Source organism: Tubulanus polymorphus, chromosome 4, assembly GCF_964204645.1.
Source record: "Tubulanus polymorphus chromosome 4, tnTubPoly1.2, whole genome shotgun sequence".
Taxonomy (NCBI): Eukaryota; Metazoa; Nemertea; class Palaeonemertea; order Tubulaniformes; family Tubulanidae; genus Tubulanus; species Tubulanus polymorphus.
In genome coordinates, this window is record NC_134028.1 from 4158047 (window position 1) to 4185881 (window position 27835).

The following is a 27835-nucleotide window of genomic DNA, read 5'->3' on the forward strand; positions in this document are numbered from 1 at the left end:
GCATTAAGAAAATGTCTAACTTTTTGCTTATAGCGCAGGGAGCTTCTCCCACCTCCCTGGGTAGAGTGAGAGCAGTGTTGCCGCTTCGATGGACTATATATTTCTACGCTCACGCTTCCCTTTACCCGATTATCTGTTACCGTTGGCGTTTGCACCGACCCTGGCAGTAGAGGTTGCCATACCGCGCGCGGCAGGCCGTCTGACATTATTAATAGTGGAGTTTCCAGGAAACTAGTACATTCAACAACAGATTGCTGTATTAATAGTCGTAACTCCCATAATGATATATTACTGCCATATGCAAAAAGTATATATTTGGACTACATATTCGTACGTTAATCAATGAAGTTTCTTTTTGTAAAATGATATCTATGATGCGTAATTTGTAAATGTGTCTTTGTATATTTTTGTTTCGAATGACTTTTACTCCGTCAGATCTCGTAATTCTTTGCGAAGTGTGCCCGAGATAATCATTTGCGGTTTCTTTCAATGTAGCGTATATTTGCTTTTTGACCCGTGTTGTCAGTTTCTGTATGGAACGCCAAGTTATTCGCGTTTCAACAAAACGGAATTGACCGCAGAGTACGCCATTCATTACACTGCGCGAACGGATTAACAGACGATCTCGTTTTCCTGGAAATACTTCTTCTGCTCTGGCGTTGATCCAAGTAGAAAGCGCTGTCAACGCGCTATTCCATAAAATACATCTATTTTTTACTCGTCGATTCCATTATAAGATATCTCATTTTCTATTGTTATCAATCTTGCGACCGGAGATTGACCCTGCTTCCCACGAACCGAGGAACAGGGATGCGACATCGAAATTATCTCAATTCATTTTGAATTATTTCTCATGGACGAATAAGATCTGAATTTTAAAAACATTAAGAAGATACATCATTAGAAAATTGCTACATGAAGAAAATGCATATAAATACCACCTAACGCGGTAGCGTCGGGACTGAAAATATCTATGTCAGCGTGATAACCGGAGAATTTGAAAGTTTTTCCTAATTAATTTTCGTACAATGAATTACCGAAACTCGAGCGATTTACCGAGTTGGCCAGTTCCGAGTAAGGAGTCTAAAACTGTTGAAAGGGTTATAAATAAAAGCATGGGAAATGATGCGTGGGGTTTAAGTCTACTTTAACAAATTAACATTCCCTGCCGTTTCAACATGCGCTAAGAAAAATACGAAAACTCGCGCCGAAGAATTGGCGAAAACACGAACAAATCTCTACGTAAAACTATTACATGTTGCGGTTTCGTGACAAAAATTTAGCCGTCCACTTGGAAAATGCTCTCCTACGCACACTTTCCTTATTTTCGTGTAATGATGTATTGTTTGCTCAGGCGACGACGGCGGAATCGACAAGTGCCGGAGTACTACATTATGGCGTGAAATATCGTAGTACGAAATTAATGATTTTTCCATCTATCAAAACATATCCTTACGATATTACGCGTTATTTAGTAGCGCAGTTCCGTGGTTAAAATAAGATTCGGAGCGAAAACAATAATCTAAGAGTTTACAGCTGTTCAGCGTAAATAGCAAATTATTTCAGATGGGGTTTTTTCATACAATGTAGAGTTGGGATTACAATGTACCTGTCCTGTTTTCGTTATGAGCAATAGTGTGGAAATGTTTAAATTCTGCAAAAATTTGTTTAAAGGTAAAACAATGTACATTGTTGTCCGGTACACTTTGATAAAAAAAGATTCTCATATACGAGGAACCGATTTCAATAATCCGAAATCAAATTAACATTGTTCATTCATTTCTTTAGTTAAAAAATATCAATTTTATTCGTCATTTTAAAAATCTATTTTTTTCAGAGCTCAGTACGCTACATCGCTCGAAACTTGAATGAATATAATAGTTTTTTGATCTGTCAATATTTAATAATAATGATAATAATAAAATTTTCTTTTTTACATACCATTACAATATATATAGCTCGGTACATATATGTACATGATGTACACCAACTATATATTGATTCAGTTTTCCATTTAAGTTCCACTTATGTACATCAGGTCTATAGCATAAAAATGTATTGCACAAAATATATTATCATTTAGTAATATTATAAACACATAATTTTAATTATATATTAAGACCCTTTGTCGTCGGTTTTATATTGAGATATACTGCATTTGCAGAACAACAAATCCCTGTAATATCATATACATGTAGTCCAATTCATAACATATAAAATAATCCATAATTTCTTCCAACCCGTACGCGTTATATATCAGAAAGTTAGTTCTCATTTCTATACCCGGTCTTGTATTCGATTAGTAATAAATTAAATCCATATTATCACAGATATCGTGTGTGTTAAATCCAAACATACTTTCGCCGGCGATTGTTTCCTTTTTACAAAGGGTATGGATACTGACTTAGATAGCTTTTCAATAAATTAGGTAATGGCAGTCGATGTACGTCCGCGGATGGATTTCTCAAAGTTCGACAAATTGCTTTACGTGAGCAGTGTTTCATCATTGGGACGCATTTCAACACAGGCTTCGTGATTTTGACAGGTAAATCGCGCCGTCCTGTGCTGTCCAATAGTACCCGTCGACCCGACTTTCCTTGTACTCTCTTCACGTAGTACATTATCAAGCTAATCACACAGTCAAACGTAGGCATTCTAGTTTTGAGACAGTCCTCGCTATCCAAACGAAATTTACCCTTATGATACTCGATTCGAACGCTTGTCGTACCGCGGGGAGTTTTCAGACTCAGCGAGAACAAGTGATTCGGGTCGGAACTGTCGCGAAGCAAGAACGACCCGTTTTGCTTGCCCTCCAAAAGCTCAGTGGCTTCTTTACTCGAAAGCCCTTCATAGTAAAATCCACTGATGTACAAACGATGCATTACAGACTTTAAGCTCGAATAATCCTGTTCTGAGGTAAAAGGTATATACACAGGTGGACAGGCCACCGAATTGTCGGTTTCTAAACCACGAGAAGTACTGACCGTCGATGATTCGTCACCACAAGTTTCCGAGGTTGAAGTTGGCACATCTGGAACGTTAAAAACCACAGATTCGAAAGAACACAACAAATTAGGGCTACACTGCTGTTGATCGTCGTCGCAAGTTTGTCCGGCAAAACTATCGCTACTCGTGCTGGCGACCGGCTGTAACAGATCTGACGACGAGTCCTGTGTAGTTTGTACTCGAAAAAAGTCGCTGCCGCTATTTTTTGCAACTGTATCAAACAGACAAAGTTGAGGAATGTCATGATTATGATGAGATAGTAATCCTTTTGCTGCCGAATTAGTAGACGTTGAGGTGAGCTGGGCACCTCTTGAGTTTTGGCCGCAGTTGTCCACGCACTGCGGATTTGTAATCCGTTTGTAGCCATCGTTAGTAACACTGGGCTGCTGTACATCGAGTTGCTGTGGTTGCTTGGACATCACCAGGCATCTGGACCTTGTTTTATAAAACAGGTCATTCGATGACAATAATTTCACACCTTTAATGAGTTTAAAACATTTTGACGCTGTCGCTTTTAGATTAGTTGATCGGTTGCTGTTCGGGACACTCACTGAAAAACTGTTCGTCATTGACTTGATGTATAAATTTTCGCACGAAAGTTTCTTCTTTTCAGATTTCAAACACGAACTCCTGAGAGGTGTGTAGAGTAGTACTGTCTCTGGCAGCTGTTCGAATATTACTGAACTAGTTAGTGATTGCGTATAGCACGCGCGAGTTCACTATATACCGTTCCACTGTGTTCGTAGTACTGGTTCTTGCCTAACGTGTCGATGATAAGGTTTTACGCTGAAATCTAGCAAGAAAATGAGCTGTATCTGCGGTTCTTCTTCTAACTGAATGACACGTCTGACGGCGAGAGCAGCAATTCTTCGAATTAACCCCTCGATGCTCGACCTGACCCAGTTTGATAGATTCCAGGAAACGTATATAACCTAACTAAGCATTGCGCTACGTCACCGAATTTCCAGGAATCCGCGTAGTTGTATCGCCCAATTCTGCAATCCGATAAAAAGCTCATACATAATACACTACAAAAACTGCTGGAATCCTTCTACCAACATACTAAAAATAATTAGCAATATTTTGATATGAATATTTACGCGTTAAAGACGTTGATTCGATACTATAGCCGCAAAGCATTCAGATGTCGTCGCAACATTAGAAAAACAAAATGGCGGACAAAAATATCAAAATTTCGTTTTGAAGATTGATATTCATGATAAATACAGGCGCTAATAATCAAATTTCGTGGTAAGATTAAAATTCATGTTTGCTCTCACTACTGCTTCGCGGTTACGATTCAAATCTATGACGCTCAGGTGGGCCATTGTTGTGATTTATGACTTTCGAAAAAATAATCTTCTAAACGCTGCAGACAAAGCAAACTAGATAGTGCCAATTGAGTACACTAGATGGCGCCACAAGACGTTCATCGCAATCTTAACTTTCGCGCGCGGGTTGGTTCGAATCCACGAAATGCGTATCTTTTTTTAAACATTTTGTATCATCTAAAAATGGGATCAAAAGTTTTTTTCTGAAAAAGGCGACTGATAAGTTCAAAAATTTCCTTAACGTTATTAGTCATTTTACTTGTCACGAGGGCAGTGCTTTCGGTGCAGATCTTGGACTGGTGAAGCCTGAAATACTCAACCAATCCCAGGGTAGTGTCTGAATAAAGTTTCTTTTTTTACATTAGAGTTTGAAACTGAACCTTTCGTGGTTGAACAGGGACGTAGTAGTTTTAGAAATTGCTTTGAATTCTATGAAAACTGAAAAAAAGAAACTTATTGAGCCGCCTTTGTACCCACGTTCATAGATACCAATAATTGGATAATCTGTGAAATGAAAGCTACATAAAAAGTCTTGTCTGGAATTCTGGAATTTTCGTAGAATCTTTAATGCAATTTTGTCTCCGTTCTATACATGTATTGGTTATTCAAGCGCAATGCAAATAAGTGAAAACTTTTAATATATGTTTGTACAGACAAAAATACGGTACGTAGAAAAACGGAGAAAAAACTATTTTCTGAGAATTTTCGTTTGATTGGATATTTATCTAGGCTTCCTAGAGTCGGTTTTTTAGTCAGATCAATAAACTGCGTGTAGATCGTTAGCAGAGGTGTTAAACTGCCATGGAAATAACAAAACTTCGATGCGTTCCCTGTTAGTAGAAATGGGAATTCGATATCATCATTGTGGGCGAGAAGTTTTCACGGTATCAAAACTTTTGTCGCGAAACCCAGTAGAAATAGGTACAAAGTTGATAACTTGAAAATGGTTTCTCTTTAAAAGTGACGAAAATATGTATGATTTCTGTGAAACGATCGATTATTCGTGCTATAAAAATAGACGATACGTCGACGAGAAATGTCGAAATTTTTTTCAGAATGTTGCGAATGAATGAATAATAATCAAGTCATGCGATGAATTTGATATGTAATAATCTTTCTCGTGTAGAGCTTTTTAATGAATACATATTTTTTTCGACGCCTCTCACAGCATGTCGCACTGCCTACCAGTGATTGTAACGGGTTTTATTTAGACTCGTGTGATGGCGATTCCAAGAATTTATCAGTTTGATAAAAACCAGTCTAAAAATGGCGCGTCTTTTTCGATATCCAGGGTTGTATACGGCATTATTATATAAGGTATAAGGATAATATAAGGTCTGAAATTTCTATGACTAAACTGATATTTGGGATTACAAGAATTGATAAGATAATCTTGATGAAACGCTCTGTCCGATGAAATCTCAAATTGTATAAGAAAAAAAAAACGATTCAAAGGGTTGCCTAGAGGAAGTTTATTTCAACGCTTCCACTCTATATCTTCAAGAATACTAATGTGATGATTAAAGCAATTTTAGTGTATAACTTAAATATATCTGCGAGATGACTGCGCAATTCCAAGAAAATCGGCGAGAAAAAAATGCGTCAATTTTCTAGAGGCTTCAAAAATCCCCCCTGGAAATTTGAAACATCGATCATGTGTTGCCTCTTAACTGTAAAGTCTATCGCCTCCTAATTGAAACACTGATATTCTAACGATAGTTCGGTGGTGACGCCCGGGTAGTTTTCAAGTTTGAAATTACCAGAAAATTCTGGGAACCTGGTACCGATTTTACAAAAACCATCACCTCTTCATAGATTCAACTCTGGTGTAACCTAATCGCACGGTTACGTTACATTTCTGATACGTATTACATACATACATATACATTCGTGTTCGTTTTCTCAGAAATCATGGGCGATGCCACCGCGCACCGTTATAAAAATGTCGTCTACATTTTGTCATTCCGTGATTAAAAAGACATTTTACTGTCAGCGTTATGTCGTATATAGTTTCAAAAGAAATTGCGCTGAAAATTACCTACATCGTTGACGATAGATTAACTGTTCTTTTGATTACATTCATGTAATTTGTAAAACTTTTTTTTTCATCCTTATCATATTTGATCTTCTTTTGTGCGGCGTTGCTCTTTTTCGACTGTCAGCTGGATTGGGATTCATGAGGTAGGCCTAACCAATTTTAGGTGCGTACATATCAATTCCCGTTCGACCAGTACCCGCGTTCTATATTGAAATATTGCAATGTTGTTTTTGACGCCGTAGAAACCGTTACAATTAATGTTAACACGACATTACAGTGTTAGTCGATGTGTACTACGTCATCAATATTGGCGTTTCATAATAACAATTACAATAATGAATTTGTCGTTTATTTTGTAATTGAATATGATATTTTAAAACTTATTCTATTTTTTACAAATAAATTTGAGAGGATGCACCACGTCATCAATAATTATCGGCACCGGTCAATTCAATTCAATTATCGATATTCAAATCCAAAATAATTTTATTGGTCCTTAATATTATATGATTTATATCATATTATTTATTGTCGACACTATTAAGCAATATGTGTTATTTTTCTAGGCGTCAATAAACTTTCAAGTTAATTTTCTTGTTTTATGTTCGACGTTTCGGATCAGGAGAATATTCTACTGTTCTTTTTCTTTTAGGACTATTTTGAATTGATATTTATGTATATTGGCGACTCGTGTGTAAATATGGGGTTTTGGTTATTTACGTGGCGTGTTTCTCAATCAATCTAATTCCATCCTTATTTTCAAACCAACTTATCATAATTCAACGAGATTTTCCTCCCGGTGTTGCGAAGATTTATCGCAAATTATATTTGTTCCGATTTGCATCTCTTCAATTCTCCACGTATAGCCTATTGGAAAATAGACATCGCAGCCGTCATTAACTGAGACCTGAATTGATTTTTTCCTGCTGATTAAAAGTTTGATGCTAACAGCAATTTCAATAGTCTATTCGTGGAATTTAGTTAATTCAATATAAGTCGATGGGCATTTTGCTTATGTTAATCAAACCAGACACCGACGGTAGAGTGATTGTTCATATTTCCGCGCCCCAAGGCTGTTGGGGAACGTAAACTTGCTTTCTCTTGCTGTGTGATTATTTTCTTCAACTGGTTCTTGGAAATTCTTCCGCATTGAGACACACGATAAGACGCTGTTGATTCGTGTAGGCGGATTGTCGGTACGTAAATAAGAAATCACAAGATGAGCTCGGTGGTCGACGAATCCTTCTTAACGTGTTTTCGTTTCGTCTACAAATATAACGAGTGGCGACAGGTTAAAGGCTACCCGCTAGAAAAGTCTCTATCCGAACTTTCCATCCCCTCGAAGCTGATAGTCGCTATAATCACGTCGCCACCGCTGAAATATTTTCATCAGGATTTTCTGCACGGCATTCCACACTCGTAAGCCGTATTTCCAGGAAAATTCAATTTGTTCGCTCCTTTTTATGTCAGGCGCTGTCGCTGATGTTGAGGCGAGACATAAGCGCCGCGCATCACTGAGTTATTGGCGTTCACCGAAAATCACATTATGCGCGATCTGTCTATAAAAGTATTTCAACATAGATTTTCTATCCGCCCGAAACTTATCGCAAAATCGATTTCTTTTAAATCATCTTTCAGTCTAGACACACGTGTTAAGTTTACTAAGGGTTTTTTGGTATGTTGCGGAGAAAAACCGCAACGACCTTTCGATTTCAGAAATATATCTGAAAAAGGTTCATCGAATAGCCACTTCATAGTAATTACTTATCTCAGGTATTATTAGTATTGGAGATAATTGCGCAGGTAATAACACATTATTAACATCACGATAAACTCTTCCACAATTTTATCCATTATAATTTCCGCGAATCAGGTACCAACCTTGGAGGGATTGTTATCTGTGTCGATGGGTTCAACTTCAGGTGGTAAAAATGTCATATATATTCTCCAATTTTCTGATCGTGTCACAAGCATCTGTCGGGGTGTCGATGGCATTTTGCCTGAATATTTCATGCAGAAAATGTACCTCTTACAGAGGTGAACTTGAAAGCGATCATCAGCGGTCAATGATCTCGTCTTCTTGCTACTCGTTAACTCAGTGGTCATTGAAAGGTTGACTTTTAATGGTTTGCTGTAACGAGCTTCGTTGCTGCGTCTATAATAATGAAGGATGTAGGTTTACAAAACCACTAAAATCAGAATTAATGTTTCCTTGCGATGAAACTATGAAAAATTGGTGCTGAATATTTGACTTTCAGCCAAAATCCGTCCGCTTTTTACGTCGTTGCTTAGAAATTATCCAATAAAACCGGATCACTGATCGGGGCAGCCTTGTGTATAGCGTTCCAGGAATTACCATTACAATACTCAACCTGGCTGAGTTCTGGGAAATCGACTAGGCAAGCTCTATTTTCCGCATACCCTGGTTTGTGACACCTTTATACGGCTTCTGATTTGGATTGATAGGAGAATATTAATTAGATATCGATTTGGTTTGTAGGCCGCCGCAACACGGAGGAGAACATCGAGATGAAGGAGATTCCATGTTAATAGAATTAATTCAACTATTTTTGCACATCATCCAGCCCCAATCAGCTTCACTGGGGTATGGAGTGTATGGGGATAGGGGCTGGTAATGTGTCGTTTTGCCGTATTAACATTATTAGCTATTTCTGGAAAGAGGGAATAAACTTATCGCGAAATATAACCCTCAGCTGATTACAAAGCGCAATTTTTCGTTTTTCTACGAAGCTAGTTTCTACGAAAAAGTCGTATACAACAGGCCGGAACTTGTCTATGATATTTCATATCGTTTGCTGCTACCGTTACCGCCATCTGTATCAATGAATATATTTTGTAATTCATCGTCAGTTTTGGGTTTATATTTGTAAGCAATATTTGATAGCTTATTTATTGGTTTGGAACTGGGTCCCGAATAAAGGAAACTACAATCGATTTCGAGCCCAAACCGGCACACATTGCGATACGTGAATCAAAAAAATTGCAATTCTCGGAAATTCATTCAATCAACGCGTGAATGTTGTGTTGTATATTGATTCAATATTCGTTTATTGGAGTGGCTTTGAAGAGATCGTGCTGATATCTTCTCATGTTTATATTTCCAGAATATTCATTCATAATTCGTTTTATGTCGATACCAGACACGAATTGCCGCGAGATATTAGGGGGAAAAAACTTTGTATTATACAATTCAGTTTATTGCTTTTTTGAATGGGGACTTTAGGGCGGGGTGATAACTTTTAAGGATGAGGCTGATTGCACTGTCAGTCTGAGTAACTTTTCCGCAAACTAATAAAACATTGATAATATCGTTTGTTTTAGAATAGATATCCACACCTTTGTTATTTATATATTGTAGCGATGTCTGTCAAGTACAGTCGGGTAGCTCTGTCAGATGATGCCGTGTTCGACTGCTCGTCTACGTTCGATTACTCAACGATACACAGATATAAACCACAGAATTACGGCATTGGTATCGATTTCCCGGGTACTCAACCCCACGCAGATGATGCCTACATTCAAGGTAGCTATCGAATTGCACATTCTGAAGTCTTTGAAGTAGACTTGATAATAAAACTGCAGTTAGGCTATATCTGCTGGAATAAAGGATGTTTTTTGGTCAATTTGTGCCAACAATATCCGTATCTCTCTCGGGTCTCGTCAATCCAGTGATCAAGGGTTCGAATCCTGGCAACGGAGTTTCTTGGTCGAAGGTTCTCGCGGTCTCTCGGCCTTGATTGGAAAAGAAATGAATATAAAACCTACCAATATATCCTTTTGTGGTGTTCCGTGGGTTGAGGGTAAAGGAAAGAAAAAATAAGCCGTTTTTCAAATTTCACACATTATAAGTAGTGTTTTTATTTTTTCCATTTCCGAGAAATTCTCTTAAGAAATATTGAACATCAGATTATTGTATTGATATATAATTTTTAGATGGCCTGTTTTTTTAGATCCAGGGACGCCATTGAAACACAAATGCTTCATTATAAATAACTTTTTCGAAGATTTTCAATTATTACGACGAAGATAGCGGTACAAAGATTGTTTAACGTGTCAATGAGGTGACATTTACTGTGATTTTGAATTGAATAGTTGAAAATATTCATTGAATGAACTGCTGCTTTTGGAATTCAAAACCAGCTCGCGGCGTTTATTCGTCGAAAGTGCCAGTTCTAAAAATATCCGTGTAAAATTTCTGTGAAGTTGTTACCTGACATGGTCGTTCACCCACAAACAAAATGACTTATTTTTGAAATGATCTGTTGATGTTATCACTCCGAAGGTGCCAAATTCGAGATCGTGGTTAAACGAAGCTAAAATTGCTTATCTATACTGAATATATACATATATATATACGCGGTTTGTAGTACAAGGCCTTGACATTGAGTTCTTTATTTCTTGGAATTCTAAATTGACAAACGAACGATTCAAATTGTTCGGCATTATGTATATATTCAACGTTTTATATATTTCATACATGCATAAATTACACATGAGACGGAATTGTTTGACAGATGTTATTGAATTATTGCCAATCTGAAAGCATAAAATCGGCAAATTTCTTTCAAGTGTGGTGCATCTTCCCTTTGGGAATTTTTGAATAAAATTGGCTCGCAGTCACTTTCCTTAACGGTATTGAATTGAAAACGGTTGAGAAAATTCTTGTGGAACGAATTGTGGAACCTATTAATGAACGATACATTTCAATTAATAGCAGCTAAACTTGGCTGCCATCCTTAATACAAAATGCCATTTAAATTGACACTCAGTTTCTTCAACAGCAGCAACATTGTGATTTCCAGTTCTGATTGACGTTTATATGTATATCGTATTTTCAGGTAGACAGTCACTTTTGATGCGTTGTTTGACAGCTGTTATTGTTGCTATTTGTTACTTTATCACTCTGATTACATTCCCGATTTCATTATGTTTTGCCTTGAAAGTAAGTAGATTAAGAAGTTTTTACGTTCCCCTGTGATATAGCATAGTTCATAGTACATACCGCCTAGAAACATAAAACAATGAATATAAACAAACGAATTGACTATCATTACAACGTCAGTTGAATCTAATGAAATTATCAATTTATCTTTAAAGAATGTTAATCAGTATGAGCGAATTGTCGTATTCAGATTGGGGCGTCTACTTCCAGCTAAAGGACCAGGTAAACCAGTGTAGTTTTGGCCGTGAACATGTATACTTTCGTTTGAATTAACAATGAATTATTATTTTGCGCAGGTACTGTGATGGTTTTACCATGTTTAGATCGGTGGAGGAAAATTGATATGAGAATGAGAGCGTTCAATGTACCCCCACAGAAGGTATATATATATATATATATATATATATCTACATATCTCTACGAAACACAAAGGATTAACAAAATTCGCTTTGGAGTCCAATTTCTACCCTATTTTTGGCTGACTTTTTTCTATTCATCCTCGTTTTTTCTATCGTCTAACATTTGGCTAATGTTGCCTACTTCTTTGTTTTGTACGGTTTAACTATCATTTGTCGGTGAATCTTATATGAAATAATCGGGGGAGGGGTGTTATCTTATTAACGTGAAAAAATAGACTCTTTTCAACAATCAAGGCAATTCTGAGAATGTTTAACACGGCCGATGAATGCCAGGGTTGCGTTGTAGGAGTTAGATCTCGTTTTCTGATAGTCATGGCACTTCCGTGTTGTCATTGGGCCGTTGAATAATGGACCGGTCATGTTTTATAAGGTCCCTTTCCTTAAACTATCTGTCACTTAAAATAAAATTACATTTATTGCAAGAGAACCCAGCTATGTTTCAGTGCGGTTCAGCCTAAGTTACCGGATCATTTCAATGACGTATTTTTGTTATTTTTCAGGTTCTGACGCAGGATAACGGAGTCGTTGAAGCCGGAGCCGATATTTACTTTCGCGTCAATGACGTTTCGTCTTCGGTTACTCACATCCGAGACCTGAATCAGTCGCTGCGGATACTCGGACAGACGTCACTGATTAATCGACTTGGGAAATTAGACAGCGATGAAATAGAAACTTCGCGAAATGTGATCAATACAACTATCCAGGTTTGCCGCCTTCATTTGCATATTTTCAGTCAACTCCGAACTTAAAGATTTATTTTCGCGCAGAAACGCTCCTCGAAAATTGATGTTCTGACATTTTTTTTCGAACAGGAAGATCTCAATCAAATGGCACGCAGCTGGGGTGCCGAAATTGGGAGGGTAAACCTGTAAGTTCCGTGTTACACCGTAAGATTCGTGTTTCATCATACAGATCATTTGGATATTCATTTTAGAATATGTTCTTCAAAATATTTCAGGTCAGAAGTAAAAATTATCCATAAACCTCCAGATAAAGTCAGTCAACTTGGATCTCTATTATTTCCACAAGCGCTTAGCGCATCATCTTCAGAACAAACAAAGCTTTTGAATCTACTAGCAGGTAAACTCGATTTCAGTAAGAAGAATTGCTGTTGAATATTTCATTTCAAGCAAGGAGAATCATTTATCCTTTATGCGATCGACCTTATAAAGCGAGGATGTTTTTTTTGTTCTATTTAGGGACAAAAGCTTCAGATATAGCTTCATCGACTGATACTCCGTCTAACAACACCGAATCAAGCAAGTCTGTGACAATCGAAATGAATCCAAATCAAAATACGCCGTCAATGTTAATAGAAAGTGCAAGACAAGCTCTTAATTCGAGCATAGTCAATATGATCGGTGCCATTTATAAGTTTGACTTGCGAGGTGACGATGGTGGCGTTTATTATCTGGATGCTAAACACGGTATTTATACTTGCTTTGATATTGATGACAGTAGACTCTGCTTGAGTCGGATCCGATCAACTCGGATAACCGTTCAACTCTGAGGAGATGTTCAATCATTGTTAGATATTTTTGTGGCTCTAAAAAATATACATGAAGTACATTATATGTCCAACTCGGATATCATTAGTCAAGTCGAACACATTGTTACGGTCCCAAAAGGTCAGATTTCAGCGGAGTCTACGTTAATTGAAATCTTTTTTACTTTTTCTTAACTAAGGACATCGTTTCAGGTGAAGGATCAGCAGGTAAAGGTGAACCGCCTACTGAGCCCGACGTTACTTTGACTTTCAACACGTCAGATTTGCAGCCATTGCTGTCTGGACAGTTAGAACCGTTTCAAGCTTATATGGACGGTAAATTGCATTTAGCCGGTGATATGGGAGCGGCGATGAAATTACAAAAACTTTCCGATTGGATCCGCGGTTCGGGACATCTACTGAAAGCCTCTGATCATCACCAACCCGGATCTGTATTTCAAGTTTAGATCAGAATTTGATGGAACTAGATAGCATACTTTATTAATCTCTTAATCTTGATAAGAACAAGAAAGAGTGCTCTCCATCTGGAATATTTTTCTTTATCAATAAAGTAAAGCCTCGTGCGCCGTCTAGCTTATTTATGACATAGTCACATATCAATCGTTTTGATTACGTTGTTAGAATTTGTACAGTCTGTAGCCTACGGTTTTTTGTTTTCTCGGTAAAATATAAACGTTGTAATAAAAAAATCGTTACCTGTTGCTAATTTTTTTTTTCGAAACGCAACCTGGTCGGGGATCAAAGACTAATTTATCAGAGATTTCACTGAAGGACCCGCGGCCGGAGTGAACGACGTGCACCAAAACATGATTGGGACTGAATATCTATTTAGTCTTATGGGAACTTCATGAATGTATATTCTCTCTTAATTCGGGGATTAAAACCAAGGCGTTATGACGAACTATAGTAAGCCCTTAGTCGAACTTACGGCGTCAATTATTTGCTACTGAGCGGATTCGAAACCACCACACGTTTAGCTGATTTAAGAGTACCCCGTTTAGCTATTACCCTGGACGTGCAGTCATGTGATCAGTCAAAATGGCGGACGGACTGAAAGCAACTGTTACGAAACAAATTCTGGTAAGCCGGCCACTTTTTTGATCGTGTCGCTTTTAGTAACCACTTCTAAAGGGTGTATTTTATTTATAAATTACAGTTGCAATGTGTTTATGCAATCATAACTTATATAGCGCCTCCTCAATTGGCTTAAACGACGCGGCCTATATTACCTGTCAATCAGTTATGTCATTCATGATTCTCTGCCTGGCTGCTGTTCTGCTGTCAAAAGTCAGATGATGGTCAGTGAGTGACCTTAAGTCAACCTTTCTGTGGTTTAGTTTCACGATCGGATATTTTCACAAACCACAGTCAGGAATGAAATTGTTTGGTATAATGCCACATGAACTAAAATTAATGTTGAAAATACTATGACTTTGAAGAAATTTGTTGAAATTCCCAAGGCCATGAATTCAATATGAGTTAATCGTCTGAAAATCTTTGAAAACATTTTCACCGTTTGCATGTATTTCATATTAACCCCTTTTCACGTCCAATTATCTGCAACTCAGAATCAACTTCTTCAGCTTGAAAATGTTGTCGTTGTTTGGTAAAGACAGTTTCCATTCTATGAACAAAAATCAAAATTTTGGAAATAAATGAAATCTTTGATAATATTGTAGTTTCTATGCACCTGTGACCACCATGCAGGCATCGGACGCTTAACTCGTACCCGAGTTCCCATTGTCTAATCAGAAATTTCATGTGATTAACAATGACGGATGTTATTTAATATTTCATGTAGGAGCCGATTGCTCCTTATATCGAATTGGCTCGACTTCATATAAATGAGCGTTGTAACGGGTTAGAAGCATGGCAGATTATATTCTACACATTCGGTATTACAATGATACTAGTCTGGTTACATGGGCAACTCTTCAAACAAGTCAGTAAGTATCAGCTGCTCATGTTTTCACTTCAAATCATTTCAATAACATCGTAACGCACTTGAACGAGGGAATTTTGTTGAGATTGCTAGATTGCATGTAAAATCAAACAGTTTCTGTCTATGTCTTACATATTTTGACTGTGTTTATTGGTTGGATTCTTCAGATCAAGTCAGGGAAAATGAAATGCAGGGAATAGTCGGGGAAAAAGTAAGTCAAAAAGTGGCAACCCTGTTTAAAACATTCCATTTTTTCTCTAGGTTTGAAGGTTCGGGTGAAGAAGAAGTTCTTTAGATTCGTTCGCAGTTTGCCGATCGTAAAAGAGAAAATTGCCGCCGAAATTAACAAGATTTCAAAAGATTGCGAAGATCAAATGCACAAAGATGTACCGGGTTACGTCAAACAGATACCAAAAGTCGGACTTGCAGAGGTAAGGGTAGTGAAGATCAGACTTTTCGTCTGAAGATTTTATGCCTATTGTATCAGATATGTAGCTTCTACTGAGATAGCTGTTAATTGATGCATTATTTTCATTTTTCAGAAAGAACTTTTTGATGAGATAGACACTTATAGAAGTTTAGGTCAGCTTCAATAATATCGCTACCAATATTTAATTTCAATTGTGAAAATCAGGATTGATGATTAATGATATTGTGTTATTGCAGCTACCGTTGACTGGCAAAATGGTAGAGTATCAGGAGCTATATATTCCGGTGATGCTTCACTTGCCAGAATCATGACTAAAGTAAGAGTATTTTCATAAAACCTCCTCTGTCTCTTCATAGATTTGATAGTAAGATCAGTCGTTTTCGATATATTACAGGTTCTTGGAATTTTTGCATTTTCGAATCCACTGCATCCGGATATATTTCCTGATGTGAGGAAAATGGAAGCTGAATTGATTAGAATGTGTTGTACTATGTTTCATGGTAATGAAGCTTCTTGCGGAACTGTAAGTAGAAATCAATCATCCAAATAAGTATAAGTGGACTTCCTAATCCTCTAAAATTGGTAATGGTCCCATTTTTACCATTTTCCCTTCAAAAAAATGAAGCAGCTACCTGTATATTACGTGCGGTATGTGATTCATGTACTGATTTATTTTTCTGTAGACTACCTCAGGTGGCACGGAAAGCATTATGTTAGCGTGTAAAGCATATAGAGATATGGCTCGTGATCGCGGTATTGAATATCCCGAAATGGTTGTTCCAAAATCTGCTCATGCCGCGTTCGATAAGGTAATGATCTGTTCGCTCGTAAGGAAGTTGGCCAAACTGTGGACATATTTTCTCTAATTTCGATGCGCCGCTTACACATTTCAGGCTGCGGAATATTTTGGTATTAAATTAGTACACGTGGATCTTTGTCCGAAAACAATGCAGGTCAACATGAAGGCGATGAAAAGAGCTATAACTAGTAATACTTGTATGGTACGTCACTATGAGTTTCATCTGAGTTTTAACATTTAGCTTGTGCTAGATTCAGAATGTGTTTCATATCGTTCGTTTGATTTCAGTTAGTCGGTTCTGCTCCACAATTTCCACATGGAATAATAGATCCAATTCAAGATATTGCCAAGGTACTGTCTTTTTTGTACGCAACAGAAGTTTTTACTTACCTACCATTTTGCGTGTGGCTAATCTTTGTGTTTTTCTTATACAGTTAGGAAAGAGCTACAACATTCCAGTACACGTAGATGCATGTTTAGGCGGTTTCCTAATCGCTTTTATGAAGAAAGCTGGTTTCGAACTGCAGCCATTTGACTTTGCTGTGGATGGAGTTTGCAGTATTTCGTGTGACACTCATAAGGTACGCGCAATAATAAAAGATACCATTCTGGATAACGCACCGTCGGATGAAAACGTGATGTTTTTGTATTATTTCGTAGTATGGATTTTCCCCAAAAGGAACATCAGTGATTCTCTACAGCGAAAAGAAGTACAGAGATTGGCAGTTTTTCGTGGCACCTGATTGGTTGGGTGGTATCTACGCTACTGCTACATTCGCTGGTACGTGATATTCCAGTTCATGTGAATGCATCTTCTCTCTTATCCTTATGTAAAATATTAGTTTGATTTCTTACTTTGTTTGCATGTACTCATTTTAAAGTTCACTTCACTTACTTGTACTTACATATATTTTTTCAACTTTTCCCTCTGAATCTAATTTGCTTAACTTATTTGTTAATACTGGTCTTCAGCCTCAATCTATGACTATTTACTCAATAAACATTGAATTGTGATACATTAATCTGGACTGTAAGTCGTAAGATATTCTATTTGCTGTTTTGTAGGAAGCCGTTCTGGGCAGGTAATCGCAGCCACCTGGGCCACTCTAATGTATATCGGTGAAGAAGGCTACGTGACACAAACAAAGAAAATCATAACAACCACAAGATATATGATAGAAAAGTTAGTATTACCGGGTACTATAATCCTTCTGTTGATACGAAGGGATCGTTCTGAAGAAGAGAAGAAAGTACTGAAACTGCATAGATTGAAATGAATAAGTCAATGTATATTTTTAGATTGCGATTGATCAATGGAATTTATGTTATTGGTGAACCTGAGGTTAGTGTTATCGGTGTCGCATCACTAGATTTCAACATATACCGGCTGTATGACGCTTTAACTGCTAAAGGTTGGCATCTTAATGCCCTACAATTCCCTTCAAGGTAAGTAATTGAAATTCGATATATGCACATTCAGTGAATACAGCCTATTCAAATGTTAGGCTTCTCAGTGATCAGTGTTGGATAGATTTATCTCTTTTGAATTTTCAAGTTTCCATCTATGTGTTACTAAATTACATACACATTCTGGGGTGGCCGATTCATTTGTGGCTGATGTTGAAGAATGCACTGCCGAAATCATGAAAACACCAAATGCCAAGTGTGGTGGAATGGTGAGTAGTATTGAATCATTTAAATTATTCATTCTGATAGATCAGAAATATTTAGACGTTGTCTTTGCTTCAAAATGTATAAATAGTGAGTTGAGATGATTTATGCAGACATTTTTTCTGTTTACTAAAGGGTGCGATCTATGGTATGGCGCAAAGTATCCCTGACAGGTCAATGGTTTCGGAGATCGCTCAAGGTTACTTGAATGCCGTTTACAGTACCGGTGATTCGAGCATTCCTAACGGCAAAAAGATGCACTAGTTCAGAACCCTGTTGTCCACCGAGTCCACCAGATGGGAAAGATCTTATTGAAATTCAACCAAGTGATTAATCCTCTAAATACCATGAAGATTTATTTGTCAGTGAACTGTTATGTATCTTCTATCTAGAATCGGTTTAATTCATAACTAGATTCTGTTCAGTGTTTTCTGTTCAGATGGTTGTATTCTGTTCAGTGTGTTTTCTGTTCAGATGGTTGTATTCTATTCTCTGTTCAGATAATATTCTGTCAGACTTGATCATGAATATACATGTTATGATTGATGTTTGTGGTCCAAGCCAGTGCTGAATCCATGCCATCCATTAAAGCCACAATATAACTGATCTATGTAGTGTGTAAACTTGTAAGTGTTTGTAAATTCCGCATTATTTAAGATAAATTTATTTAGATTCATACGTATATTATACAATTATTATCATTATTACAATTCTAACATGAATATTTTTACTAATGCAAGATTTAATCGATTGATACAGAGTGCTCACGTGCGCTACCTCTGATGTTATTTCATCTCTAGCACCATACTACAATGTGATAGTATGAAACTTCACAAAACTAATTTTTATACTGTCCTTAGAATGTAATCTAAGCAGATTTTTTAGTGTATCATCTCTAAATATGTAATGATTACATTTTGTTCTAGTTTCTCTTAAATATGAACTTCCATAGAAAACTTTCCGTTCTTGGTTTACTGTTTCATGAAGAAGTACGTTTGAAAGCCATAAGTCAACAATGGTGGGGCATAAGTTTCAGTGGGGGATGGTTGCTGAAAAAAAATTACCGCAGCTAACCGATTAGGAAGCAGTCCATGCGGAGTGACCAACAACGGTGCATCATTGTTCTCCGGTGCAGGATCGATCAATTCAAACATTCACTTTTTGCCACGTCAACAGTCGATTGGTGTTCCCTGTGACAACATAGTCAGCCAACCGAGTCTAGAGGGATTCTAGCCGCTCTCTGCAGTACATAGACTAGTGCCAAACACTATTTATCTCCCCATAGCGTAATGCCACGCTTTTGCAGCAACTCGTATGTACCACACTGATACAGAAGATGCCCAAACAACTTGGTACAAAACAAATATTTAAATATAATTCAAAATTAAGGACTAATTTATATCATCATTGTTGCAAAACACGCTATAATAACAAGAATATCTCTCAGTTTAAAACCATTCAACAAACAACGGAACTAACAAATATTCATTAACTATGTATTATTATAAAATATTTAATTCCAATTCAATAAAAATCCTATGTACTACAATAAACCTTCGGAACATACATAAATTCTTTTATGTACACAACAGTATAATATACGATACATGTGCATATACGGAGTAGAAGCTTACTTGATTAACCTCTCTGAGGTGAATAAAACAATATTTGATTTTCATCTCAAATTACTAAGGAATAGATGCTAAATATATTGAAAATTAGCAAATAAAAAATTGAATGATTTATTGAAATTGCATAGTCACAATTCTACCATGAATCCGTAAAAATACATCTAAATAGAAGTTATCCTTTATTTTTGATAAAAAGCTGAATTCAGTACATTACATGTACTTGTATTTGTCATGTTAGCGGGAGGGATACCAGACTTATACTAGTGATAATTTTGATTTGATCATTTTGTAATAATGAAATAGTTGAACAGAAAGCATAACTTCACAGGCTGAATCATGTATAAAGGCTAAGCTCAGTAGTGTGTGTACTTGCTGAACACTGTGTATTGTCAGTCAGTGTTATACAAAAGCAGCTGTGGTTACCGGGTATATACTGGTCATTTCATTAACCCATGAAATGTGAACTTGGCCTCAATAATAGACGCACCTAGTGAACTTTATGCACCCCCTGGTGTCAATAGATGAAACTACAAAACACGAGGCGCTTTTGGAATAGCGGTGAATGTAGCAGCAGATACTGTTGGCCTCATCGTCGTCGTTGTCGGAGGAGGGAGAGAAGATATGGAATGGAAGGCATAGATATCAACAGTAATACACTGGAATAGGATGACACCGGCGACAAGAAATAGAAACCAAGTTTTATCAGCCATCTGAAAATATACATAATTACATTCTAAACATTGAAACTTAACCGCAAGCGACCGAGCTTTGAAAAACCTGTCATAGAATATCGTTACCGGAATGAAATAGATCTCACCATGTTTTACTTACCAAGTCGCCCTTTCTATACCACCAGCTCTGCAAAACAAATCACTCAAATGCTTAACACTTTTATCTAACTAAAAACTTTTAACATATTGCAGCAAATAATATAAAACCAATGGCGTAGGAGCCCATATTTAACTTACCATCATGAATCCGATAATTGCGCTTACTGAAAATACATGACAATGAAATGACATAGCAGGATATTAAAATCATTATTCATAATTATCATGTTTATCATTATTCATAAAACGTATCAGGCTAAGAAAATATAGTTTGTTTCTCATTTCTGCTGGTGCTTATAAGTTGACCTGGCCAGCTGCCTATCTATCCTGTACACTTCTTTTTTTTAAATCAGACCTGGCAGCTATAGAATTGAACTGATTACAAATTTTATTGCAGTTCACAAAATGACCCAGCCGGTTATGAGAAACACGGTATCATATTTCAGCCTTTGTGTGTCCAAGAAGGATTAAGGTACTTACTGACTAGATTGGTAGTTAGAAGATAATTTGCACTGTTATGGGGACCACGTGCCAAGGTGATGATTAATGCGATCTAAACAAAAATATTAATATGTAAACAAGTAGCACTGGGCACCAGGAAATTATACAGTGTTACAGGCATATACTTACAATAAGCATAAGGGCAGTTATTCCACCAACAATCTTTGCGAATAATACCTATAACATAAAAGGAAACATATTTTAAATTTTACAAACTGAAGATAATCTATATTCAAAACAATAGATGGCGCCTGATACAACGTGATGTCTCTATTTCTATCACTTACCCCCCCCCCCCCCCCTGTGCAGTATCCTAAGAGTGTAAAGGTATGGCCTAAAACATATGGTACCTAGGATATTTGGGCTGGGATGCTGCTGCTGGTTTTAGGTTTCTCAAATAGATATGTACCTAAGTTAACCATAACACTATTCTTCAACAACACAGGCCATCCAGTGGAAAGGTGACCTAAAGTGCAGTTACACCAAGTACTGCCAATGGTGACATTAAAAAATGAACCGCCAACCGCATCCGAAATAACTTAGCACAACTTCACAAGGTTTGTAGCTGTACACAGACCACCTAACATCAACTTATCTCTCTCCCATTGCATATATGAAACATTTGAAGCAACGTACCACACAGATACAGATACACACACTTCACTTGACTGACATTTTATTGACAATACGTGTGTGACACTTTTTGACACAACTTTTGACATTCTTTACAAACAAGTGATTTAAAGTAATTCCAGAAAGAATTCTTAAACAGAATTCCAACATTTTTGAAAGAGAAAGTGTATTACTCACTAGACGAGGTGATGCATCGTGATAAATAGCGTTCGGGTCCTGCCAATGAGCCGGGTCTCCGCCGGTACCAGCCTCGGGATTAGGAGTCGCCATCTTGAACTAATTGTCATCATGTGACACTGTCGCGGAGTCGAGAATGTGGAGACATTTACCGTAACCGAATTCAAAATGGCAGCCTCCATGAAAATCTGTGAAACCGCCGGTTGTGGAAACGAAGCCAAATTGCAATGCCCAACGTGCATTAAATTACATATTCCAGGTTCATTCTTCTGTAACCAGGTATTGCAACTAATTCAATCAAATAATTAGAGTTGTAAATTCGTAACAACATGTTAAATTTTTACTAAAGAAAAGACCCATCTCATTCATTCTCCTCACTCAAACGTCGAGGCCCTGCATCCTCGCTTGCCAGGGTTTGATTGCCTCCCACTGAAGCTCGAGTCAACAGAAACCCTGGCTGCAGACCCTTCATAGGTCTGTAAATCACCCACGATTTCTTGAGCAGATTGCTGCTAAGCGGGCACCCACCAGTCTCTCAGCCAATCAGTGAATCAGATGCATTGTTTTTCCCCTGTCTGTTTTTCGCTCTATAAGTCTAAATCAATCAATACAGCACAACCGCTTGGCTAGATTATGACCGCTGAATGACAACCTGGCCACCTAAATCTTGGGCGGTGTAGTAGACCAATGAAGGGTCTGCAGGTAGGGTTTGCATTGGCATGCGCTTCAGCCGGAAGCAATTAAACCCTGGCAAGCAAGGATGAGGCCCTGGTGGGCTTGCGAACAACCGGTCTGTTTAGTAGTCATTTAGCTGAAATATGAGTGAATGAAGAATACTATATATCTTACAGGAATGTTTCAAAAACAGCTGGAAAGAACATAAAGCTGTACACGCTAAAGCGAGTAAGTTTAAATACACCCTGATGATTCTCTTTTAACCGTGAACGTTTGTCTATTATTTGAATTTGTTGCATTACCGTATAAGCTTTCCTTTTTGACAGAAAATGAAGCGAAGGCAGCCAGCGAAGCATTATCCAACTATAATCCGTGGCCGGGATATCGTTTTACCGGTAAACTAAGGCCTTACCCGCAGGTAAAATAAACAGCTAACTAAGTACCGATATTCTATCTATAGTCGAATAGGTCACATTTGGTTTCTATAGACTGTCTGATATAAATTAAGTGAAACACCCACAATAAGAGGAGAGAATCTGACATTTCGACTCAAATCTATGAGCAATTTTCAAAATCTTTTTTTTTCTAAGATCACATTTTATTCAATGAGAATGTTAATTATTTTTTAGACCCCAAAACGATTGGTGCCTGATACAATTCCTCGACCGGATTATGCCGATGATAAAGATGGTAAGAGTAGATTTCACTACTTCACTCATTTCTAGAATTTGTTACTGTCTTTTGTGTTTTAATCTGATGTACGATAAAATCCTTTATCATGAAAATGAGTCAAGTTTTCTTAATCAAGGAACACTGAATTCCCAGTATAATACAGTATTTCTAAAAATGACTATTAGAATATACAGTCAAAGTCCATTATAATGCAACTGTTGGCACCAATGGAATACATGGGGTTAAAACAAAATTGGCGTTTTGAAAAATCAATGGTATTTCATCGAGTTTGAGTTAGTTTGGGCAAATTTGTCATCTGAAAATTGTTAAGCGAGCAATGGCATTAAAAAGGATGGCGTAATGGACTTGGACTCAAGTCGAAACATCGAAATAAACTCCCTAGCTCAAAAAAAAAGTTTTCGCACTCGTTTTGGGATTTAATCGTAGTTCATCACGATTATCTATGTGTTTGTAGGAATCCCGTATAGTGAACGTGCTCTACGCGGAAACAATAGCATTCAACAATTAGACGACGACGACATCGAATCGATGAGAGTTGTTGGGAAGGTCAGTCAGTGCTGCAAGCTTCTAATTCATATCCGCAGATTTGAAATGTTGGGCTAAAATTGGCTCCGCAGACTTTTACAAAGCGTATTGGAGATTCTGATTGATTTTGATGGATGTATATTTTGTAGCTGGCTCGTGAAATTTTAGATATCGGTGCCGAAGCTGTCGCTGTAGGGGTTACAACTGATGAAATCGATCGACTTGTTCATGAGGTAAAATACAACAGTGAAATCCGCTTAATTCCAAAAAGCAGCCCTCAGACAAAAGATTAGCCTACAATGCTGAACAGTCAGCAAATTCTGCGCGGAAAAAAGTTTCCTGAAAAATATCTGAAAAAGTTGATGACCTCTAAGCTTATCCGATGATGGTGATGTTTTAGACATATCTCTTCAACTCGATGAATTATGTCAGTCCCAAATGATCCGGGTTCTAATGTAATCGATTTACTCATTGTTCACTTCATTTCTTCCTTGTTGCTTTCATCAGCTGCGTGTAAATCAGAATACTTCTACTTTCAGGCTTCTATCGACCGAGAATGTTATCCTTCCCCGTTGAATTACTTCACGTTTCCGAAATCCTGCTGCACGTAAGCCACAAATCATCTACTGAAAATCAACGCATAATTCGTAGATATTTTCTAGTGAACGCGCATATCTTTTCAGGTCTATAAACGAAGTGATTTGTCATGGAATTCCCGATCAAAGAAAGCTAGAAGATGGAGATATTCTCAATAGTGAGTTAACCCCGTACAAGTGATAAGTGGTGTATATGTTTATGTATATTCTCCAATGCTTATTATGGAAATTTTTCGAATATTGTGTTTCAGTTGATGTAACTGCTTATCACAGAGGTTTTCATGGTGACCTGAATGAAACTTTGTTCGTCGGAAACGTTGATGAAAAGAGTAGAACTTTAGTCCGCGTAACTTATGAATGTTTAGATCAAGCTATTCAAAATGGTATGTCATTATTTCATACTCGTTATTGTCTATATTTTGCTGATTCGATTAAGATTTTACTGCGATGCTTTATTTAAGTGAAACCGGGCGTAAAATATCGAGAAATCGGAAATATTATCCAGAAGCATGCTCAATCTCATGGATTTTCAGTAGTTCGTAGTTATTGTGGACATGGAATTCATAGGTAACTTTTTTTTCATAAAATCCAAAACTTCCTCTTACCGATGATTCGTTCTTGTGCTATAATATTGCATTGGAAAATGTTTTTAAGTATCATGTTTTCATTGGTTATTATGAATTGCAGTTTGTTCCATACAGCACCGAATGTACCTCATTATGCAAGTAAGTAAAATATGAATATCTGAGATTAAGTAAAGTGACTTCACATCCTCCCTGATTTGAACCTGATGTCATCGCGAGACTCTGCCATGGGAGGAAACCCTCGATAATTAGCCCCAGTGTACACATACGCAGGCTTAGTCCCACGAAAACGTGCAGCGCCAATCAAATTTCCTGAAACAAATTTGCAGATAGTTATGAACTGATTAACTGGGGCTGAAATGAAACGTGATTTATGATGGGTTTATAATGACATCATCACGTAGCTGTGCACTGCGGACAATCATGCATAGTTTTGTGACGCGGCGAAGTCTCGCGATGACATCAGATTCGAAATCCTGCCGAAGAAGGACTTCATCATCCGACATTTTATACATGTGAGAAATGTTCAAGTAACATGTTACACACGTCGTTTCTATTATTCTTCACAGAGAACAAGGCCATCGGAATAATGAAACCCGGCCACACATTTACGATAGAACCGATGATATCGGAAGGAAGTTGGCGCGATGATACGTGGCCCGATAGTTGGACGGCGGTCACGCAAGACGGAAAACGATCGGCTCAGTTCGAACACACGTTACTAGTCACAGATACCGGTTGTGATATACTAACTGCTCGTCGACACAAAGGTGGACAACCTTTTTTCATGGATTAAAACATTCAGTGGAATCTAAAATAGATTTCGTTTCTATCATAGTGCATGGAATGAGTTGCATGATGTTGGCTGAATAGTTTGAGTTGTTGAGGATGAATCTTTGCTAGTTCTCAATACGTCGAGTCAATTTATAAGCGTTTGTTGAAGCGTGTAGTTCATTTTACACGTATTTAAAATGCTAACATTTTTTGACCGCATCGAACAATAGAATGAATCTAGCAGATTCGCCTTGTATTTTTTCTGCTTTCTGAACCCGGCTGGATTTTATGGCCAGCATATTTCTGGTCAGTGTCAAATCATTTGCTTCATTTCTCGTGCATGAAAAAGTTCAGTGCTATGTATTTCAGGACTTTACATGGTATGTAAAAGTAATAATTCAATCTGATATTTATAGTTTTGAAATATGTTATTGTATCATGCGTATGAATCTAATAAAAATATTTTATATCGACTGAAATTTTAATCTTCTCTTTTGTGTTTTTCTCTGGTTTGAAGTCACATCTTGATAGGAACAACTCTTCATCATCATTTTTAATCATCTTTCAGTGACTAAAATGATCTATGTACTGTAAATAATATTGAAATCTATTAAATTAATTGATAAATCTATTACACCTGGATTCGAAGGATGCTGGCCAGATGAATGAAAATCAGCCCAAAATGTGAGAGATTCTAAACAAGATCATGAGATTCATCTACCGTACATGTTAGTGCATGAATTTGCATGAGCATAGTGGCAGTACTGTCTACGTTCTTTGCTGCTTTCACATCAGTCAAATCGTCCTACCTTCCCACTGAAAAGTGCACCACCAGTAAACATCCACTCATAAAAGATCGGTTTATTTTTAAAAAATTTTATCGTTTTATTGAAAATTATTTTCACAAATTTTTTTCTTGTGTGTGAATTACAGTTTTGTCATCTTCAGAAATAATAATAATAATAATATCGTTGCATACAATGTGAAACAATGGCAAGTGAAATACATCATTCACATGATTCTAGTATTTATCATTAACTAACTGTACAATATATCGTAATACATCATTTTCTGGTTGTCTTACTTTGTAGAAACCCTAACTAAAATCGGTAATGAGATTACTAAGGTAGAATTCCGTACGTACATATTAAGAACATTTTCTGCATAAGCAATTGAGATCCGAGACCTCGTAATGCACATGTGCATTATGTATTAGAGATTACAAATTGGTGGATTTATGCGCCCTGCCCATAAATGTTATGTTCAAGTGATGATTTTGTCTAATTTACCAGGTACTATCAAAATGAAGAGCATAAGTAAAGTTATTACTGTAAATAATGTTGAAATGATTAATCAATTACTATGATATTATGATTCGAAAAGTATTCTATCTAACTTTCGCCATATGAATGAAAATCAGGCCAGGATATGAGTGAGATTCTTTACAAGAATTTGAGATTCAGTAAAATGTATAGTGATTGGAAATTCGTAAATATGTTGAATTTTGGGTTCTTCCATTGCTAAAGAACAATTTCGAATGTCCTAACAATTTGGTCGCATAGAATGAAAACAATGATAATGACAACTTAAAAAGTGCAAGCAATGAGCACAATGCATAGTAATAACAGAAAACACCAAGACATACTTCAAGAAGCACCAATCGCAAACGATAAGTAAGTTAAAATCAGGTAAAATGAAAGTCGATCATAAAATCATAGCAGGCAATGAATTGGAAGATATTAATAGTAAAATCAAAACTGTTTGCAAGGACCCCCAGAAGCAAGTTTACTCTGAAAGCCCTCAAACAACTCAGGCACCAATAACAAAGTTTCTTCAAAATGAATTAACAGGCGTCAGCTACTCTGTTGTGTGGTTACAAGATATAACACAAAACAAGTGTAAAAATGAGTAAAAAATTGATGACATAACATAGCAATATACAATATATAATTATGAAGGTTTGTTCGCTAATCTCATGGTTAACAAAATTCTACCGAGGAAGACTTCTCCAAATGATTAATATCTATAATGATGTTCATAACATAATCGAACAATGCAGTGAATTACAAACTAATCTCAAATGGAAATAAAAAACCATTAACTGGTCTCC

General features: G+C 37.0%; 5 protein-coding genes across 5 annotated transcripts; 3 read left to right on the forward strand and 2 right to left on the reverse strand.

Annotated features, from left to right (window-relative positions):
* Positions 1-1815: 1815 nt before the first annotated feature.
* LOC141903995 (uncharacterized) lies at positions 1816-4005 on the reverse strand. The gene has a single exon (XM_074792424.1). It carries the CDS (start codon positions 3573-3575, stop codon positions 2382-2384), a length of 1194 nt encoding a protein of 397 aa, XP_074648525.1. The 5' UTR covers positions 3576-4005; the 3' UTR covers positions 1816-2381.
* A 124-nt stretch (positions 4006-4129) lies between these two features.
* On the forward strand, positions 4130-13919 carry LOC141903994 (stomatin-like protein 1). Its single transcript, XM_074792423.1, has 10 exons — positions 4130-4257; positions 9755-9919; positions 11235-11338; positions 11494-11560; positions 11635-11717; positions 12258-12461; positions 12570-12625; positions 12716-12837; positions 12957-13184; positions 13457-13919. Exons 2-10 carry the CDS (start codon positions 9757-9759, stop codon positions 13708-13710), a joined length of 1281 nt encoding a protein of 426 aa, XP_074648524.1. The 5' UTR covers positions 4130-4257; positions 9755-9756; the 3' UTR covers positions 13711-13919.
* A 383-nt stretch (positions 13920-14302) lies between these two features.
* On the forward strand, positions 14303-19062 carry LOC141903700 (sphingosine-1-phosphate lyase 1-like). The gene is made up of 15 exons (XM_074791938.1): positions 14303-14344; positions 15066-15210; positions 15468-15637; positions 15749-15788; positions 15873-15952; positions 16031-16159; positions 16320-16445; positions 16530-16637; positions 16724-16786; positions 16870-17016; positions 17096-17216; positions 17501-17618; positions 17735-17881; positions 17991-18111; positions 18242-19062. Exons 1-15 carry the CDS (start codon positions 14303-14305, stop codon positions 18368-18370), a joined length of 1686 nt encoding a protein of 561 aa, XP_074648039.1. The 3' UTR covers positions 18371-19062.
* Positions 19063-19604: 542 nt separating this feature from the next.
* On the reverse strand, positions 19605-21992 carry LOC141903701 (uncharacterized). The gene is made up of 6 exons (XM_074791939.1): positions 21879-21992; positions 21198-21245; positions 21048-21120; positions 20706-20731; positions 20569-20595; positions 19605-20447 (listed from the first exon to the last, which is right to left on the reverse strand). The coding sequence occupies exons 1-6, from the start codon at positions 21969-21971 to the stop codon at positions 20265-20267; spliced, it is 450 nt and encodes a 149-aa protein (XP_074648040.1). The 5' UTR covers positions 21972-21992; the 3' UTR covers positions 19605-20264.
* Positions 21993-22043: 51 nt separating this feature from the next.
* Positions 22044-26174, forward strand: LOC141903870 (methionine aminopeptidase 1-like). Its single transcript, XM_074792226.1, has 12 exons — positions 22044-22157; positions 22730-22781; positions 22880-22971; positions 23183-23243; positions 23701-23792; positions 23921-24004; positions 24311-24378; positions 24455-24525; positions 24619-24750; positions 24829-24934; positions 25055-25092; positions 25521-26174. Exons 1-12 carry the CDS (start codon positions 22047-22049, stop codon positions 25745-25747), a joined length of 1134 nt encoding a protein of 377 aa, XP_074648327.1. The 5' UTR covers positions 22044-22046; the 3' UTR covers positions 25748-26174.
* The last annotated feature ends 1661 nt before the right edge of the window (positions 26175-27835 follow it).

Bases quoted from the DNA above. Each gene is read 5' to 3' on its own strand.
- LOC141903870 (XM_074792226.1), top strand. From the start codon at position 22,047: ATGGCAGCCTCCATGAAAATCTGTGAAACCGCCGGTTGTGGAAACGAA. The intron at 22,972-23,182 runs GTAAAATAAACA...ATTATTTTTTAG, and splicing joins AACTAAGGCCTTACCCGCAG to ACCCCAAAACGATTGGTGCC. The intron at 25,093-25,520 runs GTAAGTAAAATA...TATTCTTCACAG, and splicing joins GAATGTACCTCATTATGCAA to AGAACAAGGCCATCGGAATA.
- LOC141903994 (XM_074792423.1), top strand. From the start codon at position 9,757: ATGTCTGTCAAGTACAGTCGGGTAGCTCTGTCAGATGATGCCGTGTTC. The intron at 9,920-11,234 runs GTAGCTATCGAA...TCGTATTTTCAG, and splicing joins AGATGATGCCTACATTCAAG to GTAGACAGTCACTTTTGATG. The intron at 11,718-12,257 runs GTATATATATAT...GTTATTTTTCAG, and splicing joins TCAATGTACCCCCACAGAAG to GTTCTGACGCAGGATAACGG.
- LOC141903700 (XM_074791938.1), top strand. From the start codon at position 14,303: ATGGCGGACGGACTGAAAGCAACTGTTACGAAACAAATTCTG. The intron at 15,638-15,748 runs GTAAGGGTAGTG...TTCATTTTTCAG, and splicing joins CAAAAGTCGGACTTGCAGAG to AAAGAACTTTTTGATGAGAT. The intron at 16,638-16,723 runs GTACGTCACTAT...GTTTGATTTCAG, and splicing joins TAACTAGTAATACTTGTATG to TTAGTCGGTTCTGCTCCACA.
- LOC141903995 (XM_074792424.1), bottom strand. From the start codon at position 3,575: ATGACGAACAGTTTTTCAGTGAGTGTCCCGAACAGCAACCGATCAACT.
- LOC141903701 (XM_074791939.1), bottom strand. From the start codon at position 21,971: ATGGCGACTCCTAATCCCGAGGCTGGTACCGGCGGAGACCCGGCTCAT. The intron at 21,246-21,878 runs GTGAGTAATACA...TTTATGTTATAG, and splicing joins ACGATGCATCACCTCGTCTA to GTATTATTCGCAAAGATTGT. The intron at 20,596-20,705 runs GTAAGTTAAATA...TTTGTTTTGCAG, and splicing joins CAATTATCGGATTCATGATG to AGCTGGTGGTATAGAAAGGG.